Raw genomic sequence first — 22,110 nt, forward strand, 5'->3', positions numbered from 1 at the left:
TCAGGTGATCCGTCTGCTCGTTTGCCTCCTCCTGCAAAATAAAGCCGACAAAGTCGCACAATAAAATCTGATTTTTTTTTATCACTATTACTTTAATTAGGTACTGATTACGCAAATTTGCCTATTTGTTTAACTCGGGTGAAAGGTATTCTTTCATCCCTTGGTTAACAATCTACTATACTTTAGCTTATTGTGACGGAAGGGTAACTAGGGAACCCTACACTGAGCATGGCCCGTCATGCTCTCTGCCGGTTTTTTTTCAAATAAGATAAATATCATCAATATCTGTGCCATGTTTTGCTTTTTTTGATTATTTTATTTTGAAGAAACTTACAGCGCCTCGAAAATCGCAAAAATGGCTTAATTGCATTGGCTGCTAAAGCTTCAAAAATTCGAGATTTGAAAAGTTGCTCAGCTAGGAATTGCTCTGATCTTCAACGACCAACCTTTTCTAGGTATACTCGCAGAATTGTTATACATTCATAGAGACTGGCGTTATTCATAAACGCGTTACTGGCCATTAGTTATGAATTGTTTATCTGTATATGTCATTTTGACTTATGTATTTGTAAGAAAGGGATAAAACATAATTAAACTAAATCAGGCCCGTAAAGTTTTATGGGTAAGGGGGCTTGTACAATGTACTTACCTTCCTATTCACAATTAGTAACATCGACTTTATTTATGTGTATCTCGGGGCACCCAGTTGAGTCCACGGGCCATTTATTAAAACAAACGGGTCAAGCTGGGGTGTCGAAAACAAAGCACCTGCTTAGATTAGATCTACACGCGTTACACATCGGGGGGTCCAATCTCACATGTTTAACTGATTGTAATTAAACCAGAAATGTATTGGTAAGGATAAGGAAGTAATTAAACTAGTTAATGAAGCAATATTATATAAACTGAAGATCAATAAGGATCAGACACATTTCCGCCATACCTACATTGATATTTTTGACCGCCAGACACATCTGCCTACTACTTATGAATAGAAAAGATTAGGTATTATTATTTGAATATATAAAAACAGAAGACCTATATTATTATTATATGTCTTTCCCATCACGGAACAATGGTGTTCCGGACCTTTGGGAGGCGTGCGCGGAGCCGAAGCCAACACGTAGAGGCCCTTTTGACACTTTAATGAAATGTAAGGGGTACACCTAGCGGATGTTGCCCTTGCCCGTGTCATGGGACGCACGCAGAGGCAGCACCCGCCAGGGTGTAAGGACTATTTCAGGGTTGATGGAATCTAAAATGAACTGGGCTATTGGGTGAAAGCGATGGACTAAATACTGGGCTATGGGTTAAAAAACCGGACGCCTGCCTAATAAAACGGTATTCAATTTTATTTCCGGCCGACGGTGACTCGCCCCCACAAGATGGGCCCCCACAAAAAGCGACATCTAGGATGGCTCAAGATTATTATTATTATTTTAAACTTTATTGCACATAAAAAAGAGTACAACAGGCGGACTTAATGCCAATAGGCATTCTCTACCAGTCAACCATAAGGCAAAACAGAAAGTCGATTATCAAAGTCGATGTTATTTCTTAGGGCTTGTGCACAAATCACGCGAGGTTTTTTCGGCTACTTTTTGACCCCCCCTCCCCCTGGTGATATTTGGTGAGGTTCTTAGCGACCCTCCCCCACACAACCTCACGTGTATATTTTTAAATTTTTTCGTTCAACCTATAATTTTAAGATATATAGTATTGTATAGAGTAAATCTTCTTTAGACTCGCTATTTTGAAGTGCTAAGTGAAGATTTATGCTTAACAAAACCGAGAAAAAGCATACTGTGCTAGATATTTTTTCTTAGTTTCGTTCACCATAAAAAAATACACGTGAGATTTTCTTATACCCCAACGTGATCTTACGTGATTTTTTTGTGACCCCCCTACCCCCTATCGAACCTCGCGTGATTTGTGCACAAGCCCTTATATTAAGAGGGAAGTATTATACCACGTGATCGTCCATACATAAAGAAAAAACGTTTTTTCACTTCCAATTATTTTCCATTCTCAATGATTTTTAGTACGTTATTGACACAATGAAAAACTAGGTTTTATAGAGGTTTTCCTTTTTTACAAAATTTGCAAAAAAACAAAAATATTTTATTTTTGCAAATACAGCGAAACTTATACACCTGGAAGCAGCTTATACATGCTGAAGTGATCGACATCAAAAACAAAGTGATTTGTTAAGATTTAGTTAGTGGAAAACGTATTCTCCCGAAATGGAATTTCATTGAAAAATTACCGTTATTTCGTTGGATTACTAAAAGCTATTCTTCCCTCTTAAGGTAAGGCATTGCTCCATAATCCCCCCTCCGCCCCCTCCTAGCTACGGCCCTGGATGAAACGATAGTCCTTTTTTGCTGTTTAGCCACACAAAATCTCAAAATCTTGTAAAATACGAGTACATTGGCTAGCCACGTGTCTCACCAACAAAGGTCCCTATTCACTCCTTACTATTACATGAATTGACTCTCACCAAGTGGCTCATACGTCTCATACAATTGGTACATAAAGATAGCGATCTACACTTCCTGCCAAGGCGATGTATTGAATTTAGAATTATTATTGGTGACAAATAAGGTCGAGGGTCAGATTTGGGCTAGGGTCAATTTAGGTTGATGTCTTCGTCGCTTTGAAGCGTTAGAGCAAGGAATGTTGATCAAATATCAATGCTGATCGGCAATGTAAAGTCAATGCGGCCAAATCCGTCTGCAGGAACTTCCGTAGCCAAGTGACGAATTGTTATGGAAACTGCCACTCAAAACTAATGTATGAAACACATCACTTATTGATTATTCATTCGCATTTTCATCCCGAATAGGTATGCCGATACATTCTTACTTATCCATTGGCATTTTTCGGTAAACGCTCATCAACTTGAGTATGGGCCCTATCATTTCATTTCACAGAAAAAATAAAAAAAGCGTCATCATTATGATAGGTCTCAAAATTAACTCATTAAGGTGGTTTGCTTTCCATACAAAATACAATAGCGTGTCATGAAGGCATTACACACTATTACTACATAGGTATATATATATGCGCATCTATCTACTTTCGAATATTCGTTTGCGCTAAATTGATAGAAAAACTTTGTTTCATACAGAAATCACGCAAAAAACGTTGTTTTGCTGTTACATTGATAAAAATTATAACGTTTTTTTTGCGTGATTTCTGGATGAAACAAAGTTTTTTCTATCAATTTAGCGCAAACTAATATTCAAAAGTAGTAATAGTGTGTAATGACTTAATAAAAGGCAACTGTTTTTTGTATGGAGAGCGAACCACCTTAATTTAAGGGGCACTTGCATCTTCTCATTAACCCAGGGTTAACGGTTTAAACCGAGAGTGACCATGGTTACCAGTACAATTTGACACTGGGTTAACGGTTTAACCGGTTAACCCCGGGTTAGTGGGATGGTGCAAGTGGCGCTAAGTGTTTATGAACACTAGACATTGAACGTCCAGATGACAATCATACCTAATTATATATATATATTTATTGGAATTAGTGCTATGGAAAGGAAATAATAGGTATTTTATTTTGTCCACAGACGTCGATATTCGGGTCCGATGGTACAAAGGCGAGACCCTACTAGGAGACAGTCGAGACCCCCACCATCTTCTGCCACCGAGGACCCGACTCCACGCGAACTACAGCTTGGAAATAGACGATCTTACTGCAGATGACACTGCACAATATACTTGCGAGGTAGGTTTAACACAACATTGCACAATATACATTCGAGGTGGTATACCGCGCTGGCATATTACTCGTAGCACACCTCCGGGTCCCGTGGTACAAAGGCGAGAGTCGAGACCATCTTCTGCCACAGACTCCACCGAGGACCCGACTCCATGTGAACTACAGCTTGGACATCGACGACCTTACTGCAGATGACACCTGCTCAATATACTTGCGAAATAGGTGTTATTGTAAAAAAGCGAGACCCTTCTAGGAGACAGTCGAGACCCCCACTATCTTCTACCACCGAGGACCCGTTTCCACGTGAACTACAGCTTGCAGATCGACGACCTTGCTGCAGATGACACTGCTCAATATACTTGCGAGGTAGGTGTTATTGTACAAAGGCGAGAGTGGTGAGACCCTCATAGGAGACAGTCGAGACCCCACGAGACCCGAGAATCCGCCTAAGCCAACTATGCGCCGACTTAAACAAACGAAGTGAGAGTGTCATTTATACGTCATATTTTCATAGAAATCTGACATTAATGGTGACATTTCCCCACTTTGTCATTACAAATGCCATGCAGTTAGCTTGGTCAGTGCGAGGTAGGCTTTAACAGTGTGCAACATATTATGTGGGTATCTTGTGAACGGTGAGGGGCCTTCCTGCGTACCTTATCACTTATCAATACATTGGCAATACACATAAACATGTATAAGTTACAGTCTCCCCTTTCTGTATGGTCCCATACGCTGGTTTGTCACCACTCTGCGGCGGTATCATGGTCGCATTTTTATCATTTGTCATGTTATGCGTCACTTTCGCACTTACATACCTACTTGTTAGAACCAAAGAACTTACATCTTTTTCAAATCAAAATTACTTAATCACAATTTGTAACATTCCCAAACTGTAACAAAACTATAAATTAACTTATCATGACTCATGCAAGTCCGAATAAGTTGATAATAAATGTACCTGTCTTGTTAGAATTACGCCATAAAATCACAATTTGTAACATTCCCAAACTGTAACAAAACTATAAATTAACTTATCATGACTCATGCAAGTCCGAATAAGTTGATAATAAATGTACCTGTCTTGTTAGAATTACGCCATAAATTAATCTTGCCTTATTCAAGTCTAAAAAACCAGTATAACTGTGAGCTCCCATTTTACATTGTCGTTACGAGTATCGAGGTCAAACAACAATGGTTTTGAATTAAATATGGCGGATATCAAAAGATCGTTACAGTTGTAAAGAAGTCTTTTCTCACGTAGAGCGTAGAGGGATTAGTAGGCCCGCCCTTCGTTTGCTGTTCAATGCTGTACAATAACGCTTAGGGACTTTGGTCGATATGGCTTAATCGATATCGATATTTAATGAAATAAGATCTTTTTCAAGAAAGTGTGGTGAAATAGTTATTTACGATACAAGTGCAGAAAATGAGAAATTCGCACGTGTATGATAAAACCAAATTTACAGTACATATGGCTCTTTAAAGTTTCCACATAAGCACGGAAAGTGCTCATTCCCGCACGCGTGCGGGAAAGTAGCACCATATGTACTTACTGTAAACTAACCTTACTTACCTATCTTGCATAGTGATAGCGTAAGATTTTGGGTCAAACACATTTCAGAATAGTACACTTTACTTGTAATGTAACCTTACTTACCTATCTTGCATAGTGATAGCGTAAGATTTTGGGTCAAACACATTTCAGAATAGTACACTTTACTTGTAATGTAATACCTATAATGAATATTAATGAAATACGAAAACGTGTCCGCAATTCTACTAGCTCCTAATTTTCGCGAGAAGGTATAGGCTAGTCCAGCCAGGCAGCTAGTCCAATCCTATCAAAACTTGATGTTGAGTAGGGCGTCGGGAAAATCACTCCGTTGTATAAGTACCTAGTCTACCTACCACATGAGAAACTGTTTCTTCTGTCGCCATGATTAGCTCTCGAATAGATATACACAGCAATAAGAATCTATAATAAGAGGCTAGAAATATCTACCTTCTTCTAAATACGTCTGAGTTTTGTACAATTTCGATGAATAAAAAAAAATTGGTTTATCCTGAAACTGTCTGTATGCAAATGTGTTCATGCTGAGATGTATAATTATTTGAACTTAACTAACTAGGCAAGATTAGATCCCTTATATTAACTAACCGGTTATGATATGTTAGAAATGTATCAGCTATTACTGTAATTGAAAGTCTCTTAAAGACAACAAGTATAAAAGCATCGCTACCCATCGTGTGCTTCACATTTTTGCCGCAATTATTTGTCTAGGGCTAAGATGGTCAGCTATTTATCATTTATCACCATGCCTGTCACTTTCTAACAAGTATGTAAGCGCGAAAGTGACGGCCATAGTGACAAGTGATAAAAATGGAACCATGCTGCCACCGCTGATACGATACTTTGAGTTACCTACTTAAATCTAAATTGATAACAAAAAAAGATTAATTTTACTTTCATCACACTTTAATCAAGTACGTTAAAGGGGAATTCATTAGGCAATTCATAAACCGTAAACAATTAACGTCATGAAAATAAATCGATATCGACATCGACGAAGTAACGATCGCATCACTACCGCCGGTCGGTTAGCTCCCTAGTCCAATTATCTACAATTAATCAATTGTAGAACTCTTTTGAGCCGCCTTTTGTCTCTTCCCATTAACTGGCAATTAAAAATTTAGTTCATGAACGCGTTTTTTTAACCTATGGTGTATCTCAATACCAAACCAACCTTGAACATATACACCGTGGGCTGATAAAACCCGACAAATTTTAAAGGTGTATTCTTGACAGCATTTAGAGACTAAAATGTGATAGAAAGTTTCCCGAAATCGGTTTTGTTTTAGAGATAATGACATTTTTTGTAAAAAATTGTTTCTGTAATAACTTAGTAAAAAACGCATTTTTGGCTGCGACGCTGCCACTATGTGACTTGGTTTAGATATACTTGTTGGCAGACATAAAAGTTTTATAAGAAACTCGCAATTTTTACTGTAAATAAAAAATACTTTACAGTTGTAGTTATTCGTTGTAACTAATTAGTTTCTTTTTCGACAAGATGTAAGAAGAAATAAAGTGTCGTATGAAGAAAAAGCAAAAAAAAATGTTTTTTTTTGTCTGTTAAAAATTTTTTTTTGCCGAATTTTCCCAAATCTTATACTTATAGAAATTTTTGCTCCTCATGACCTCAGGAATGCGTGGTTAAAATCTGTCGGGTTTTATCAGCCCACGGTGTATAGCACCCGAAATGGGTCGTACCTACAGGGTCTTTCCGCGTAACTCGGACATGACAACGAAAAAATAAACTATTGAATTTAGAATGTGTCTGAATGTAGAATAAACAAATGAGGGTAGCAGAACAAATTTTATAACCTTAAGTCAATAATAAGTCAACGGTTGTCATAATTTCCGACATTGTAAGTGCTGCTTGCGGAATCAACTACGAACGTAAAATAAGTGATTATAAATATTACGACTTTTAATTGATTTTTACGCAAAGAAGAGGTAAGTAACCTTTATTTATCTGTTGTCTATTAAATTATTCACGCGGTACTTTGATTACAATTATCATAAGTTGAAAGAAAATTATGTAAGAGGAGAATGAAATTTGCATGTCGTTGAGTAACGTGAGTAACGCAAAAAACAATATTTTTCATTTACTGTACTGAAGCTTTGGACAAATGAACTTATATTGAACTATGTGTATATGATTTGGCTTAGATGATGTCATTCTCGCGGTTTATTTCTCCGCAAAAGTGTTATTTTAAAGAAATACTTGACTTGAGATACTTGTAACGTGAGTCACAGTGAATCGCGTTATTGCTACTGTAAAGAGAGTAACTAAATATTTTAATGTATTTTGGAGCTACAATGCCTCTATCAGCGGCAGAAAGGGCAAAAAGAAGAAGACAGAAGCTGAAAGACGAAGGAAAGTATGAAGAGTATAAGAAAAAACATAGGCTTGCCGTCACTGGCATATCAAAGTGTCATATAATGTATTGGCAGTGTGGTAAGTTGGAAAAAGCACAAATATCTCAAGCATTCGACAAAGGTGTAAAAGAAAAACCAGGTTATTAACCCCAAATTATACATTATACCGAAATGGAAAAACAAGATGACATAAACCCACTAGCTGAATAAAAAAATATAATTTATAGCCTTTATACAATTTATTTTATCTAATTCTAATAATAATAAGTAAAAAATATGCTATTTGTTTGCTAGAAATGATAAAAAAATATCAAAATATTCTAGGTAGTCGCAAGCAGGCGCGGATACAAGATTTGGCTTAGGGGGGGGCCATTTTGAGAAAATCATATATTTTTGGTAAAAAATAAAATTTACTCAATTTAGTAATGTGAGAGCCAGGGTTTTAGGGGGGGGGGGGGGGGGGGCATTGCCCCTATGGCCCCCCCCTTGTATCCGCGCCTGGTCGCAAGTAACGTGATTCACGAAATCGCTGTAACGTGAGTTCGTGAGGTTTTATAGTTTATTTTAATAAGTGTGTATCTTTGATTTCATTTGGTTAACTATTAAAGAAGCTTGATTATTTATGTCATTGTGTTGTTATTTTGTTAAAACAAATTCATTCAATAATCAAAGGGAAATCAATAAACACAAAAGGCGAAAAACTCCGTGTCCATTTCTTGTAACGTGAGTCACAGAGTTATTTTCTACTTTTCTCCAATTTCCATAATTTGTTGGAGAAAAAGTACTTCGACAATTCATTCGCAGTAATGTACTCTGTGATATTATTATCAAGTTTTCGAGGTAGAAAGCTCTTGATCTCAAATATACGACAAGATTGTTAGGAATAGTGACTACAAAGTAACGTGAGTCACCGTGGATTTACCCTACATAGATTTTATATTTTCTGTTACTGAAAATTAAGAACATAGGAGCATCAAAAATAGTGCTTAACCCGTCGTGCTTTTTTGTGACAACGATTAGTAGGTACTTACCTACTTAATACTTGAGTACTGGAAACTAAACTATAACAAAATATTTTTCACCACACCAATTGGTAAAGGCCCTCTTGATTGTTCTAAAACTAGTTAGAAAGTTGCATTTTATCCACAGGTGGTGCAAAGTAATCAGATGCAAATTTTCAGTTGTTTCCTTATGTTAGCTAGTAGAATTGACTTTTAAATGATGATTTTGAATATTATTTATATAATTACGTTCATTTGGATTAGATTTTTTTGGTATTTTATAGTTATTATTTTCGCGTTGGTGTGGTAAAAAAAATTGTGTTTCACTCGGAAGCAAAGTTTGTTAACCCTCGTGCCTTGAAACCCTCGCAGCGATCAAGATTTTACGTCTCGAACCACTCGCTACGCTCGTTCAATTTTGGAATCTTTCACTTACTGCGGGTATCAATTGCACGAGCGGTTAAACAACAACTTTCCCCCTTTGTAAAACAAATAACTATTCCTAAGATGAAAACAATAAAGAAATGACCATTAGTATTCTAACCATATTCATTCGATGACCACCACAGTAGGGCGAAGATGGTCGGCTCTTTATCATTTGTCACTAAGTATGCCTGTCACGTTCTAACAAGTTGTAAATTATTTAATGAATTAAGTTATATTTGTTTTTTTATTTAAGTATTTGTTTTTGTATGAATTGACATGTTATCAAATATTTATTTAATTGTAATTACTACAAATTTTGAATTTTTAACTTATTATTTTATTTTGACATTATTTTATTTCATTTTTACATATCACTTATGAATTAATTATTGTTTAATTTAATCATAGAAAATTTATTTATTTGCTGACATGTCCACTCACTACTTAGTTTAATTAAATTATAAGTATGTAATTAGTTCGTAAGTTTTCTAACACAATATATTATTGTTAAAGAAATAAATAAATGAAATGAATGAAATGAATGAAATGAAATAAGCGCGAAAGTGACGGGCATAGTGACAAGTGATAAAATGGAACCATGCTGCCACCGAGTGCTTAACCTTACAATCGATGCAAAAGTTTTGAACTCATTTCAATCCACACAATTCGAATGGTACACAAATGATGACCAATCCACACAATAGGGTGGTCTTTAATTGGTCCTAAGCGAACTAATGAGCCCTTCCGTTACCTTCCGACAGTTGAAGGGTTAATTTAACCCGTTGACTAACCAAGGATGTCGGCAAGACAAAAGGAATTCATGGTTTGTTGTCTGTAAATTAGGTAACAAGTACCTAGTAAATGTAAATTAGACAAGTTTTGCATTTTTTGCAGATTTTCTGCGCTTTTTTCTTATTTTTATTTTATTTATTCGGAGAACAGTGTTAAATGTACACTATGTCTGTATAAAAATAACTTGTACACTATTTGACAGTCATGCTAGGTGTAAATTGTATCTCCATTTTGGATTTCAGGGGTTTATACATCCCGGTCTTTTGATAGGCTTGTAGACATAAAATCACATAATAGTATTTTATGCAACAGTTGTATAAGAAGGGTCAAAAAAGGCGAGTGGCGTGAGTTACAATGTGAGCCGGAGCCGAAGGCGTAGGCGAACATTGTAAAGGAATACGCCACGAGAATTTTTTGACCTACTTATACAACGTTGCATACAATATTTTTCCTACGAGTCAACAAAAATAAATCTTAATTTAGGTAAACAAATTACAGCAAAAGTAGGTATATAGCCAAGACGCGCGAGCATACCTTGTTACGCGCCCGGCCCGCCCCGGGCCGCGGCCGGCCGGTGACACCTTCCCGTAACTCATGAGGCCCTGGTACTTGCTACTTGCTAAATTAATTTTTTGGACTGTTTTTTCTCAATTTTGGCCACCGTAGCCTACGGAGACTAACAAGCAACGCTAAGCGGTCTTCGTAGTCTATGGGTGTTGCTATATTACGGGTGTCACATGCGTGTTTCTGACTTATGAAGTAATTATTTTTACTATGCAACCAAATGAATATTTTGTAAGTTGGCATCAATGCACTTAGTTTAAAACTGTATTCGTTTTGGTTTTGTTAGGTTGGTAGCCATTAATCGCAGTAACGTTATAGCGTATAAAAGCACAAGAGCTTTTATGAGGAATAGACAATATAGACTTTTCTTGAAATCTTTTATGGATGTTCTTATATTCGTGTTAATGAATGCATAAATGACAGATAACAGTAGAGGAGTAGGAAAACAAACAAACAGAATCGTTGTCTCAAGTCAAATATTGGCCTAGATAGAAACCTATAGGGTTCAATTTTAAAGTTTTAACTAGTTATGTACTGACAATGTCTGCGGGAGACCTCTGAAACATTTCGCGTGAGTGACTTAAATTGTAAAATTCATTTTTGGCTAAATTTAATTTTTGTTACAAGATTTTATTTATACTATGTCGGTGGCAAACAAGCATACGACCCACCTGATGGTAAGCAGTCTCCGTAGCCTATGTACGCCTGCAACTACAGAACCTATTGCTAACTATCTATCTATCTGTTATCGCTGAATGTGCTTTTCTTTCAACAGGCAACAGGCAACTAATACTCATCAAGATTATTCTAATCCTATTATTCCATCAGATCAGATCAGATCCATGTCCTCATAATATTGCATCGTCATCCAATTATATGTCGAAACTTCAGCTCAATCTGAAATCAGGAAGTGGATCAAATTTAGCTTGCAAGATTTAACCCAACCCTAACTAACATACGTACAAGTTTTAACAGGGCAAGATAAATAACAACTTGTATTTAGCTTAATATTAGTCTGACTCACGTCAGTTTGAATTCGATTCAAGGTTCAATTTGTGGTTGATACCTGAGGGGCTACCGCGAACCACGTTCGACGTGTTGCCTCTTTGTCGCACTTGTAATTTCGTACGTAAGTGTGACAGGGAGGCAACACGTCGAACGAGGTTCGAGCAGAACAGAAGAATCAGTTATGGTGCCATCGCTCGAAACGATGCTGTCAAACCCTTGGCATTTGATCTGTTAGATGGCGTCACTTTTTGATATTTAACAAATTTAACACATATCAGTCAAGCAATAAGGATCCAAGTCAAATGGCGTTCTAAAATTTTTAAATAAAAGTTTTCTTTGACAATAGACGTCTATATCAAATTGTCTTTGCTGATACACACTGATGTAGTATTGGCAGGTATTGAAAGCTTTTTTTTTGCATCGGTACTAAATGTTTTCCTCTCTTGGCAGGTGATCCGTCCAAAACCATGGGGCCCGATCAAGCAGATCCATGCCATCGAAGTCCAGTGTAAGTACATAGGGTTCTGAACTGTGTTGTAGGTACTAAATGGCAATATACCTATATAAATATATATATATAATACTAATATACGTTGAAAACATCCATAACTCAGGAACACCACTCACCATCACCAGTCTACCACTCATCGAGACTGTAGGCAGGGTCACTACCGACTAGACTGAAAACGGCTTTAAATGGGAATGGTTTTAATCCATATTCTGTCTTTTGCCGAAGAACCTGCAGGCTCGGTTTTCCATACAAAGGTAGTTACGCTCTCATTTTAAAACGACTAGCTAGATTGCTCTAAAACTGTGTACCTACAATAGGATAAGGTACAATTAGAGCTGTAATAGTTTATGTATCCTCAGATACGAGTACCATAGTTAAGAAAATACAGCGAATTTAAGATTTTCATACATAACTTGTTTTTGCTCTATTTCGTTTGTTTTTGTGGAGCAACTAATCTCAGCCCTAGATACCTCATGTCATTGTATGTGCAAAGTTTCATTACAATCCAACACTTTTACAATGAGGACGAAACTCCGTTTGTATGGAAAGATGAAGTTCGGCCGAGCTATTATCCCGGGAACTCACACATTCATTAATATACAATACTCACAGATACTCCATATAATTAACGAATGTCTACTTGTCGACAGCTTCGCCTGTGATCAGAACGATACCAGAAGACGGTTTCCTCGAGGTGAAGAAAGGGGAGTTTGTGGACATCGGCTGCGAGGCCAGCGGCACTCCGCAGCCGTTCGTTACTTGGAGGAAGAATGTAAGTCAATAAGAGGTAACCAAGAAACATATTAAATATCAGGACGATACCAGATGGGTTCCTTGAGTTCAAGAAAGGGGAGTTTGTGGACATCGACTGTGAGGCCAGCGGCACTCCGCAGCCGTACGTTACTTGGAGCATAGAGTGGTAACTCCATACTTTTACTTTTCTTACCAAAACGCTTATTATTTTCGTAGTCGACATCTAGCGTTAAGCTACGTATTGCTACTTGACAATAGATGTCGTAACGAACGAAAAGTCTATTGCTCAACAATTTTCGACTAATATTATAACCGGACGAACAGGAACTCTATTTTCAATTCCTTCTGTTTGTATAATATTAGCTGTAAATTGCTGAGCAATACACTTTTAAAACGGTACTGATAAATCCATTACTTGACGCTAGAATGTCGACTACGAAAATATTAAGAAGTATTTAGCCCACTTTATTCATTGACAGAGAATTCGAATTCTGAATTCATGTAGAAAAAGTAAGTTCCATGTTGTCCTGAGTCTTACGATGCTTCAGCTCCATTCCTTTTGTTCGGCGTTTTAATATCTGGTCAGAATAACTCAACTTCCGTGCAATATAATAGATGGCGCTGAATATTGGATTGACGCGAAATTGTATAGATAGATAAATAGATCGATAGACATTGCTTCCTCGTTTTATCTATTCCTACTCACATTTTGACAGTCTTTACTCATATTGTATTACAGGGCGAGCCCATGGCGCTGCTAGAACATCGACATCGCATCAAGTTTAAAGCGGAGCACAGGTTGCTGGCCGGGGTATTCCGTTGCACGGCCGAAAATGGTGTGGGGGACCCGGCTACGGCGGACATTCGGGTCATCATTCACGGTGAGTGTCTTTACTAGTGCCTGCATTCCAAAACAATTAAATTATGTACTGTTTTTTTTTTATATTTGGGTGGCAAACAAGCATACGGCCCGCCTGGTGGTAAGCAGTCTTCGTAGCCGATGTACGCCGGCAACTCCAGAGGAGTTACATGCGCGTTGCCGACCCTAAACCAACCCCCCCTCGTTGAGCTCTGGCAACCTTACTCACCGGCAGGAATACAACACTATGAGTAGGGTCTAGTGTTATTTGCTGCTGTTCTGTGTAAGGTGGAGATAAACTTTTTTCTCTTCATTTTAAGAATTTTAGCTTAGGTAGTCCCTACATTTTAATAGTTCAAATATGCGATTCTGCTAAAAACATATTTATTGTACAATAACCATGAATGTCGAGATTCATGCTTTCCACTAACAAGGACCATTTTTGTCCGAGCGAACGTAAAGCGTCTTCGTTTCAGCTTGGATAAAAATGCTTTCGTACATATTAACAACATATGTAAGTCCGGCTATTCTTTGTAGTCTTATTTCTCAACCGATTCTCGTGAAATTGTCAATTATACGGTGTCTTTTTGTCAAAATAGCGAATTTGGAGCTCGCCAAGTCTATGCTTACAGATCCACTAGTTAAGATGTGTTCAATTAGGTATTATTACTAGAAAGTATGTATATTATTTTCAGTTTATTATACCTACTCTTTATGTCCTCCAGCGGATAAGAGGAAGTTGGTGCCCAGCAGTGGGACGTATATATAAGCTGAATTGTTGTTATTAAACTACACTCTCTTTCATTAGATGCGCCCGTGGTGTCCGCGGTGCGTAGTTTCGTCCACACCGCGGTCGGGCTGCGAGCGGCGTTGGCGGCGCGGGTAGAATTCGCCGCTCCGATGCCGCGAACGACGTGGTATCGGGACGGGCGCGCCGTACACACTGATGACAGGTATGCCATGATGCTATGTCATGATGGTTCACCGTAGTGATTATATGCTCTTTGGGTTCACCATAGTGACAGTTGTCATCATAATAACAATTCGCCCTGCATTGCTGGTCCAATAAGTAAATATTCACGCAATATCCCGTCTTATGAAACCGGAAATGTCCAATAAAGTTGAGCTTTTCGTGTTCGATTCGGTTTTGTGATCCCAGTAGTCCTCCCAAGCTTGGATTACCCAGAGTGATAATGATCTTGGTTACTTGAGGTCAAGGTTATCTGCTCTGAAACATGGGCAGTCGCACTCAATGTGCCAGATGTTACGGTGCATCATTTATTTTGTTGATACATTATGAATAACATGCACCATCCGTGTACAGGATACACAGGGTGGTCCAGGACAACGTGCACCAGCTGATATTCCGTCGAGTCCAAGCAAGAGACCTGGGGAACTACACCTTCCGAGCTGAAAACGCTCTCGGCATGGCCGACGTGTCCTTTAAACTAACAGGCAAGTGGCCCATCACTATTTTAACGAGAAAGTCTTCTTTATGACCATATCGACCATCTAATATAAAGAAGCTAAGCCTTTAGCAGGAACCCATTTCTTCACCTTATTTTCCTTCATCAAAAAGTAACTGGTAAATATAAAGTGGTGCTTTCTACATAGGTTTCACTATACTAGTTTGTACGAGAAGGTATTCATCAGTATTTCTAGCTTGAGACCCGTGCCGTCCAGCTTTTCACCATAACCCCGTATGTATTTACCTATATGAAAATCTAATTTTCAACAACAATTAGGTCAAGAAAGCTTAAGACTGCATCGTCCGTTCATAGTGGCGCCGTCATTAGTGGAAATGTGTTTTTTTTTAAATAATACGTTGGTGGCAAACAAGCATACGGCCCTTAAAAAAAACAAAAAAAGCAGTCTCCGTAGCATATGTACGCCTGCAACTCCAGAGGAGTAACATGCCCGTTGCCGACCCTAACACTCCGCACCCTCGTTGAGCTCTGGCAACCTTACTCACCGGCACGAAAACCGATTATGAGTAGGGTCTAGTGTTATTTGGCTACGGTTTTCTGTAAGGTGGGGGTACTTCCCCAGTTGGGCTCTGCTCTAGATCTGGAATGACATCCGCTGTGCTGTGCCTGTGAAAGACGTACCTGGGTCCAAAAGGGGGTTTTCTAATATACCGATCCATTTCTGTAAAATCCAGTACATTAATGTTGTTGTCTACGTATTCCACAAATTTTGATGTGAGATAGTTTTATATTATTTACTTACTTTTAACTTTATCACCTAAACGGAAAAAAGTAGCCACCATTTGTCGTTTAGTTGATTCACACAAATTCCACTAATAAGGGCGCCACTGGACGGACGATGCCACAGAACGTATCTAATGAATAAATTGAAATTTACATTTTCCAGGGGTCCCAAACGTGGCTTCCTTTAAAGTGGACCCTGCGCTCAATAGGGCCACCTCCACCGGCTTTACTCTCATCTGGGAGGTCGATTCATACTCCAACATCATTGGTAAGGTGCAGCTTGATGCAGTAAGATTTAAGGAACTCCCTTCATTGAGGGTTACCATTATTGTGCTCACCAGTTGGCGCCACTGTTAATAGTGGCCCAGATTAACAGCTCTCAAAACTCTGATATGCTTATTAAAAAAAAACGGCCAAGTGCGAGTCGGACTCGCGCACGAAAGGTTCCGTACCATTATTTATGAAAACGGCAAAAAAAAAATGTTTGTTATACGGGAGCCCCCCTTAAATATTTATTTTATTCTGTTTTTAGTATTTGTTGTTATAGCGGCAACAGAAATACATCATCTGTGAACATTTCAACTGTCTAGCTATCACGGTTATATACGTTTATTAATATTTATATATTATATATATCGTTGTCTAAGTACCCTCAACACAAGCCTTATTGAGCTTACTGTGGGACTTAGTCAATTTGTATAATAATGTCCTATAATATTATTTATTATTATTATTTATTTATTAGACTAAAACCGCGAAAATCGAAGTTCGTCAATTGCGGGCATTTTTCTCTTCTTACGTGTCAGTGGGAGTAAAAGAGAAAGATCCCCGCAATTTGCGAATTTCAGTTTTCGCGGTAGGCCCCCAGCTCTCAAGTTGTGAATGTACGCGACTCTGCGCGTCGTTCAAATCATAGTTTTTGTCTATTATGTGATTCAAACTATATCCTTCACAGAATACAACCTGTGGCTACGGCCATATTACGGCCGTCTGGCTACCGAGCCTGACAGCTTCACGACGCAGCCCCCAGCCAATCTCTGGCACAAGATCATCGTACCTGGAGACTCCAGTGACGGTACGTTTCACATGGTCTGATAGCTATTTGCCTCTTTGCCGCTCTTGCATATTCGAGCGAGAGACTGATAAAAATTTAAAGTTGGCGGTAGGGCTCTGTAACTTTCAATGAAGACATACAGGGGGCCTACAGCATAATAACGAATGACTTTTATAGCATAATATCGAGACGACAGATGCTATAAAAGTCATAGGACTATTTTCATGCATTATTTAAGCTTCGATTGTCGTTTTTTATCAATGATTGTCATCTTGGCTAAGTCCCCAGATAATGCTATGTCATAAGAACTGTTAAGACTTCTCTGTGACGCTTAACGCCATCTAGTGCTCGGAGTCGTCACCAGCGCATGCTCACTAACGCCCACTGGTGTTCAGCACATTTTATGGTTTCGCTACGAAATGAGCCATTATCATACAATTGATACAATTAATAACTGACAATTAATTCTAAACCTTATCGCGAAGTAATAAAGTCCGTGTTCGAACTACAACCGGGCGTCAAATAGTGAGCATACATGAACTAATAGGTGCACGTCACTCTTTACTAGCGCAAAGTGTGTTCAAGTTTAAGTTTCCAATTTTGGCACACCCTCCCACTTCAACTTGGCAAACGCAATGCAATGAAATTAGAAACACATCAAATCTGTCAGGTTTATTGATTTTTGCCCACCAAGCATAGGTGGGGAACAAGAAATAGGTACAGATATCACTGACATGACGTGGCACTTTAGGACTTGGCATACCCTTCCATGTTAAGGGGTGTGCATGAACTGTAGAGGGAAGCACCTGCTTGGCATGAAGTGTATACGATGGCAAGTTTGAGGAGCCTTCACTCAAAAACACGCACGATTCCTAAACTACTCTAAGGATTTATTACATTATCATTACTTTTTTTACGTCATTTTTCAGGCCCAATTCATAGTGCCACTTACACAGTACGAGGCCTCACGCCCTCTACCGTCTACGAAGCGATAGTCACGTCAAGGAACAGGTAAATTACATACCCTTACAGAGCGTCTTACGTAAATGAACAACTCGCGATCGCGAAACGAAGCGGCGTGGTGGCCCACGGCATTCGCGTTCACAACGAGATCGCCCACGTAGGATACTTCCATAGGTATCAAAGGATTGATTCACCCGCGCCGCGCCGCTTTGCTTCGCGTTCGCGAGATGTTCGCTTACATAAGCCGCTGAATTTAGGCGTTCCAGCACGATTTTAAGACAGATTTTCAACCATGCAGGTACTAAGACGAGTCATATATATATCGACTTTATTTCGTGTGCATTAAAGTAGAAAAATATCCGGATGACAGATGCTACGAAAAGCCACGAGTCTATTTCTATACTTACATTATTTAATTTTCGATTGGTGTTTTCTATCAACGATTTGTCATCTTGGCTAGGCCCCCTCGTTGTTAAGTTGATGAATTAAGTCGTTGCCTTGTTTCTAACCACTCTGTTTGTAACACTATTGCATGTCTTTATAACTGTAGATTATAATTTACGTGAGAAAAAAAAATCTCATACAAAAAGCTACACTGCGTCACATTTTTTGGGGACAAAAAATAAGACAACAAAAATAATTTTCACCCGCCTACTACCGACGCATAATACGAGATGAGATGACCGACAATTCAAAAATCGCGTTCCTCCGATATCAAGTTATCACCAGATGACGTCACTAATGCAGAAAGTCTTAGTTCCATAATATAATTTTTTAGGGTTCTGTACCCAAAGGGACAAACGGGACCCTATTACTGAGACTTCGCTGTCCGTCCGTCTGTCACCAGGCTGTAGCTCATGAACCGTTATGGCTAGACAGTTGAAATTTTCACAAATGATGTATTTCTGTTGCCGCTATAACAACAAATACTAAAAATAGAATAAAATAAATATTGAAGGGGAGCCCCCCATACAACAAACATATTTTTTTTGCCGTTTTTATAAATAATGGTACGGAACCCTTTGTGCGCTAGTCCGACTCGGGCCGGTTTTTTGTCACTTAACACTTCTGTTTTCGGGTTCAGTTCAGGTTCCACAGCACCATCTATTGAATGGAGGTTAAGTTAATTTGAAACAGATTTCAAATCCTTGCATGTTTTCGTTGTTCAGTGCTTCTGGGGCCTAACCAAGATGCGAAACGCTAATGTCTCTCTGTCGCACTGATATGGAAGAGTGATACGAGTACGAAATATATAGTGCTACGACACAAGCGAATGGCATCTTGGCTAGGCCCTCTGAGGGCCTGAGGGCCTACCGCGAACCACGTTCCACGTGTTGCCTCTCTGTCGCACTAGTAAATTCGTACGTAAGCGTGACAGGGAGGCAACACGTCGAAAGTGGTTCGCGGTAGGCTCCCTGGACACAATAACGTAACTTCCGTTCAATATTGATGGCGCGAAATATTAAAGGAACGTACGTGACTTTGTATAGACATTGTCAGTCTTCTTGTTTTGTTCGTCCATGGTCTTACGGAAATTATTTAAAACATTTCACTAGCATACAAATTATTATTTTTCAGTTTCGGGTGGAGTAAACCTTCGTCGATCTTACACTTTGCGACTGAACCTGGAGGTAAGTTCAAATGCTTACGTCTAATGTTTAAGTTACTTTTACCATAAAGAAATAAGTAGGTAAGCATAGAGTGCTCACTACATACATCAGTTTTCTTACCAAAACGACACGACACGTGACATCTAGTGTCAAGTAGTGAAACTGATAAATCCGCTACTTGACGACTACGAAAATAATAAGCGTTTTCTTAAGAAAACTAATGTATAGAGTGAGCACACTCTGCTATGCTTTTACCAAAAGTGTAAATTTTCTCTATCTACGTTTTTAGGGTTCCGTAGCCAAATGGCAAAAAACGGAACCCTTATAGATTCGTCATGTCCGTCTGTCTGTCCGATTCTGTCACAGCCACTTTTTTCCGAAACTATAAAAGCTATACTGTTCAAACTTGGTAAGTAGATGTATTCTATGAACCGCATTATGATGTTCACACAAAAATAGAAAAAAAACAATAAATTTTGGGGGTTCCCCATACTTAGAACTGAAACTCAAAAAATCTTTTTTCATCAAACTCATACGTGTAGGGTATCTATGGATAGGTCTTTAAAAATGATATTGAGGTTTCTAATATCATTTTTTTCTAAACTGAAAAGTTTGCGCGAGAGACACTTCCAAAGTGGTAAAAAGTGTGTCCCCCCCCCGTAACTTCTAAAATAACAGAATGAAAAATCTAAAAAAAATATATGATATACATTGCTATGCAAACTTCCACCGAAAATTGGTTCGAACGAGATCTAGTAAGTAGTTTTTTTTAATACGTCATAAAAATTTAAAAAAAAAATTTTTTTCATCAAACCCATACGTGTGGGGTATCTATGGATAGGTCTTCAAAAATGATATTTAGGTTTCTAATATCATTTTTTTCTAAACTGAATAGTTTGCGCGAGAGACACTTCCAAAGTGAAAAAATGTGTGTCCCCCCCCCCCTGTAACTTCTAAAATAACAGAATGAAAAATCTAAAAAAAATATATGATATACATTGCCATGCAAACTTCCACCGAAAATTGGTTCGAACGAGATCTAGTAAGTAGTTTTTTTTTAATACGTCATAAAAATTAAAAAAAAAAATTTTTTTCATCAAATCCATACGTGTGGGGTATCTATGGATAGGTCTTCAAAAATGATATTTAGGTTTCTAATATCATTTTTTTCTAAACTGAATAGTTTGCGCGAGAGACACTTCCAAAGTGAAAAAATGTGTGTCCCCCCCCCCTGTAACTTCTAAAATAACAGAATGAAAAATCTAAAAAAAATATATGATATACATTACCATGCAAACTTCCACCGAAAATTGGTTTGAACGAGATCTAGTGAATAGTTTTTTTTTTAATACGTCAATAAATTAAAAAAATTTTTTTTTCATCAAACCCATACGTGTGGGGTATCTATGGATAGGTCTTCAAAAATGATATTTAGGTTCCTTACATCATTTTTTTCTAAACTGAATAGTTTGCGCGAGAGACAGTTCCAAAGTGGTAAAATGTGTGTCCAAAGTGGTAAAATGTTGAACAAGATCTAGCAAGTAGATTTTTTTTTAATACGTCTTAAATGGTACGGAACCCTTCATGCGCGAGTCCGACTCGCACTTGGCCGCTTTTTATTTATTTCAATTTGTAGTACCTATATAATTATATAATTAACTGTTTTGCCTTATATAATTTTCCTTGTTCTGACGGGGAATAATCTTTGTACCATGTTTTGTTGATACTTGTGAACAAAATAAATGACTGATTACTGATTATTTCAGCGGGCAACTATTCTCCTGTAACCCACGACTACAATGACTATCCAATCGTCCTAGAAGACCCGAAGGAAGCACACAACCTGACACAAGCGATGGTCACCTACGGCTCCGGATCTGCGGTCCAACCGGCAGCCATTTTGATTTCTGTCGTAAACTTCATTGTGATAGGTACATTTTGATAAAGCATTAGAGTGGGCTATAACCGCGAAAATCAAAGTTCGTCAATTGCGGGCATTTTTCTCTGTCACTTAGTGAGAGTAAAAGAGAAAGATACTCGCAATTTGCAAATTTCGGTTTTCGCGGTACGCCTCCCGAGTCATGTCACAGGCAATTTTTTTAATTCTTTATATGGCAACTTTTTTTCCTATTAAATAAGCTGTCAGTTTGTAGCTGTCATTTAATTTCATCAATTTCATAGTAATATTATTGCCAGGTGCGGTTTGTACAGAAATTCCCGCGGTCGCTGGTCGGACTCTAGTTTACGCAGTTATGGAGTTTAAAACTTTAAAAATTAGAAATCTATTCCCAGTCCACTATAATTTGGATCTTTTTAAATCGAGAGTGAATAGACATCTTGACATTGACATGTTCCATCCTAGACTGCATCGGCACTTACCATCAGGTGAGATTGTGGTCAAATACCTTTTCCTAATTAAAAAAAAAACTGCTACTTGCTCACATATCGGATCAATTTGTCTTTATAGAGTCGATCGCAAATTACAATCTCATTTTAAAGCAACATGCTGAAATAATACGACAGTTGGCATGACTAAAAGTAATATATTTATAAGTAATGTAGGTACATAATGTATGTATTTATAATATGTCTGTGTTTGGCATTCATTTTCGTATTAAAATGAGAGCGTAGCTTAGGTTGTACATTATGGCAGCGACTCGTTCTTCTGACTTTTAAGCTTCAA

General features: G+C 38.1%; 1 protein-coding gene across 3 annotated transcripts in view; it reads left to right on the forward strand.

Annotated features, from left to right (window-relative positions):
* LOC133530958 (neurotrimin-like) overlaps positions 1 to 21,643 on the forward strand; it is a 30,356-nt gene extending 8,713 nt beyond the window's left edge. For all 3 annotated transcript variants that reach the window (XM_061869018.1, XM_061869019.1, XM_061869020.1), the window contains exons 3-13: positions 3,579 to 3,736; positions 11,918 to 11,975; positions 12,629 to 12,750; positions 13,471 to 13,612; positions 14,399 to 14,543; positions 14,915 to 15,045; positions 15,964 to 16,068; positions 16,756 to 16,875; positions 17,784 to 17,865; positions 19,396 to 19,448; positions 21,194 to 21,643. In XM_061869018.1, the coding sequence (XP_061725002.1) occupies positions 3,579 to 3,736; positions 11,918 to 11,975; positions 12,629 to 12,750; positions 13,471 to 13,612; positions 14,399 to 14,543; positions 14,915 to 15,045; positions 15,964 to 16,068; positions 16,756 to 16,875; positions 17,784 to 17,865; positions 19,396 to 19,448; positions 21,194 to 21,369 (1,292 nt within the window). In that variant the 3' untranslated portion in view covers positions 21,370 to 21,643. The remainder of the gene's footprint in view (positions 1 to 3,578; positions 3,737 to 11,917; positions 11,976 to 12,628; positions 12,751 to 13,470; positions 13,613 to 14,398; positions 14,544 to 14,914; positions 15,046 to 15,963; positions 16,069 to 16,755; positions 16,876 to 17,783; positions 17,866 to 19,395; positions 19,449 to 21,193) is intronic.
* Positions 21,644 to 22,110: the final 467 nt, after the last annotated feature.

This window comes from Cydia pomonella, chromosome 24 (assembly GCF_033807575.1).
Source record: "Cydia pomonella isolate Wapato2018A chromosome 24, ilCydPomo1, whole genome shotgun sequence".
Lineage (NCBI taxonomy): Eukaryota > Metazoa > Arthropoda > Insecta > Lepidoptera > Tortricidae > Cydia > Cydia pomonella.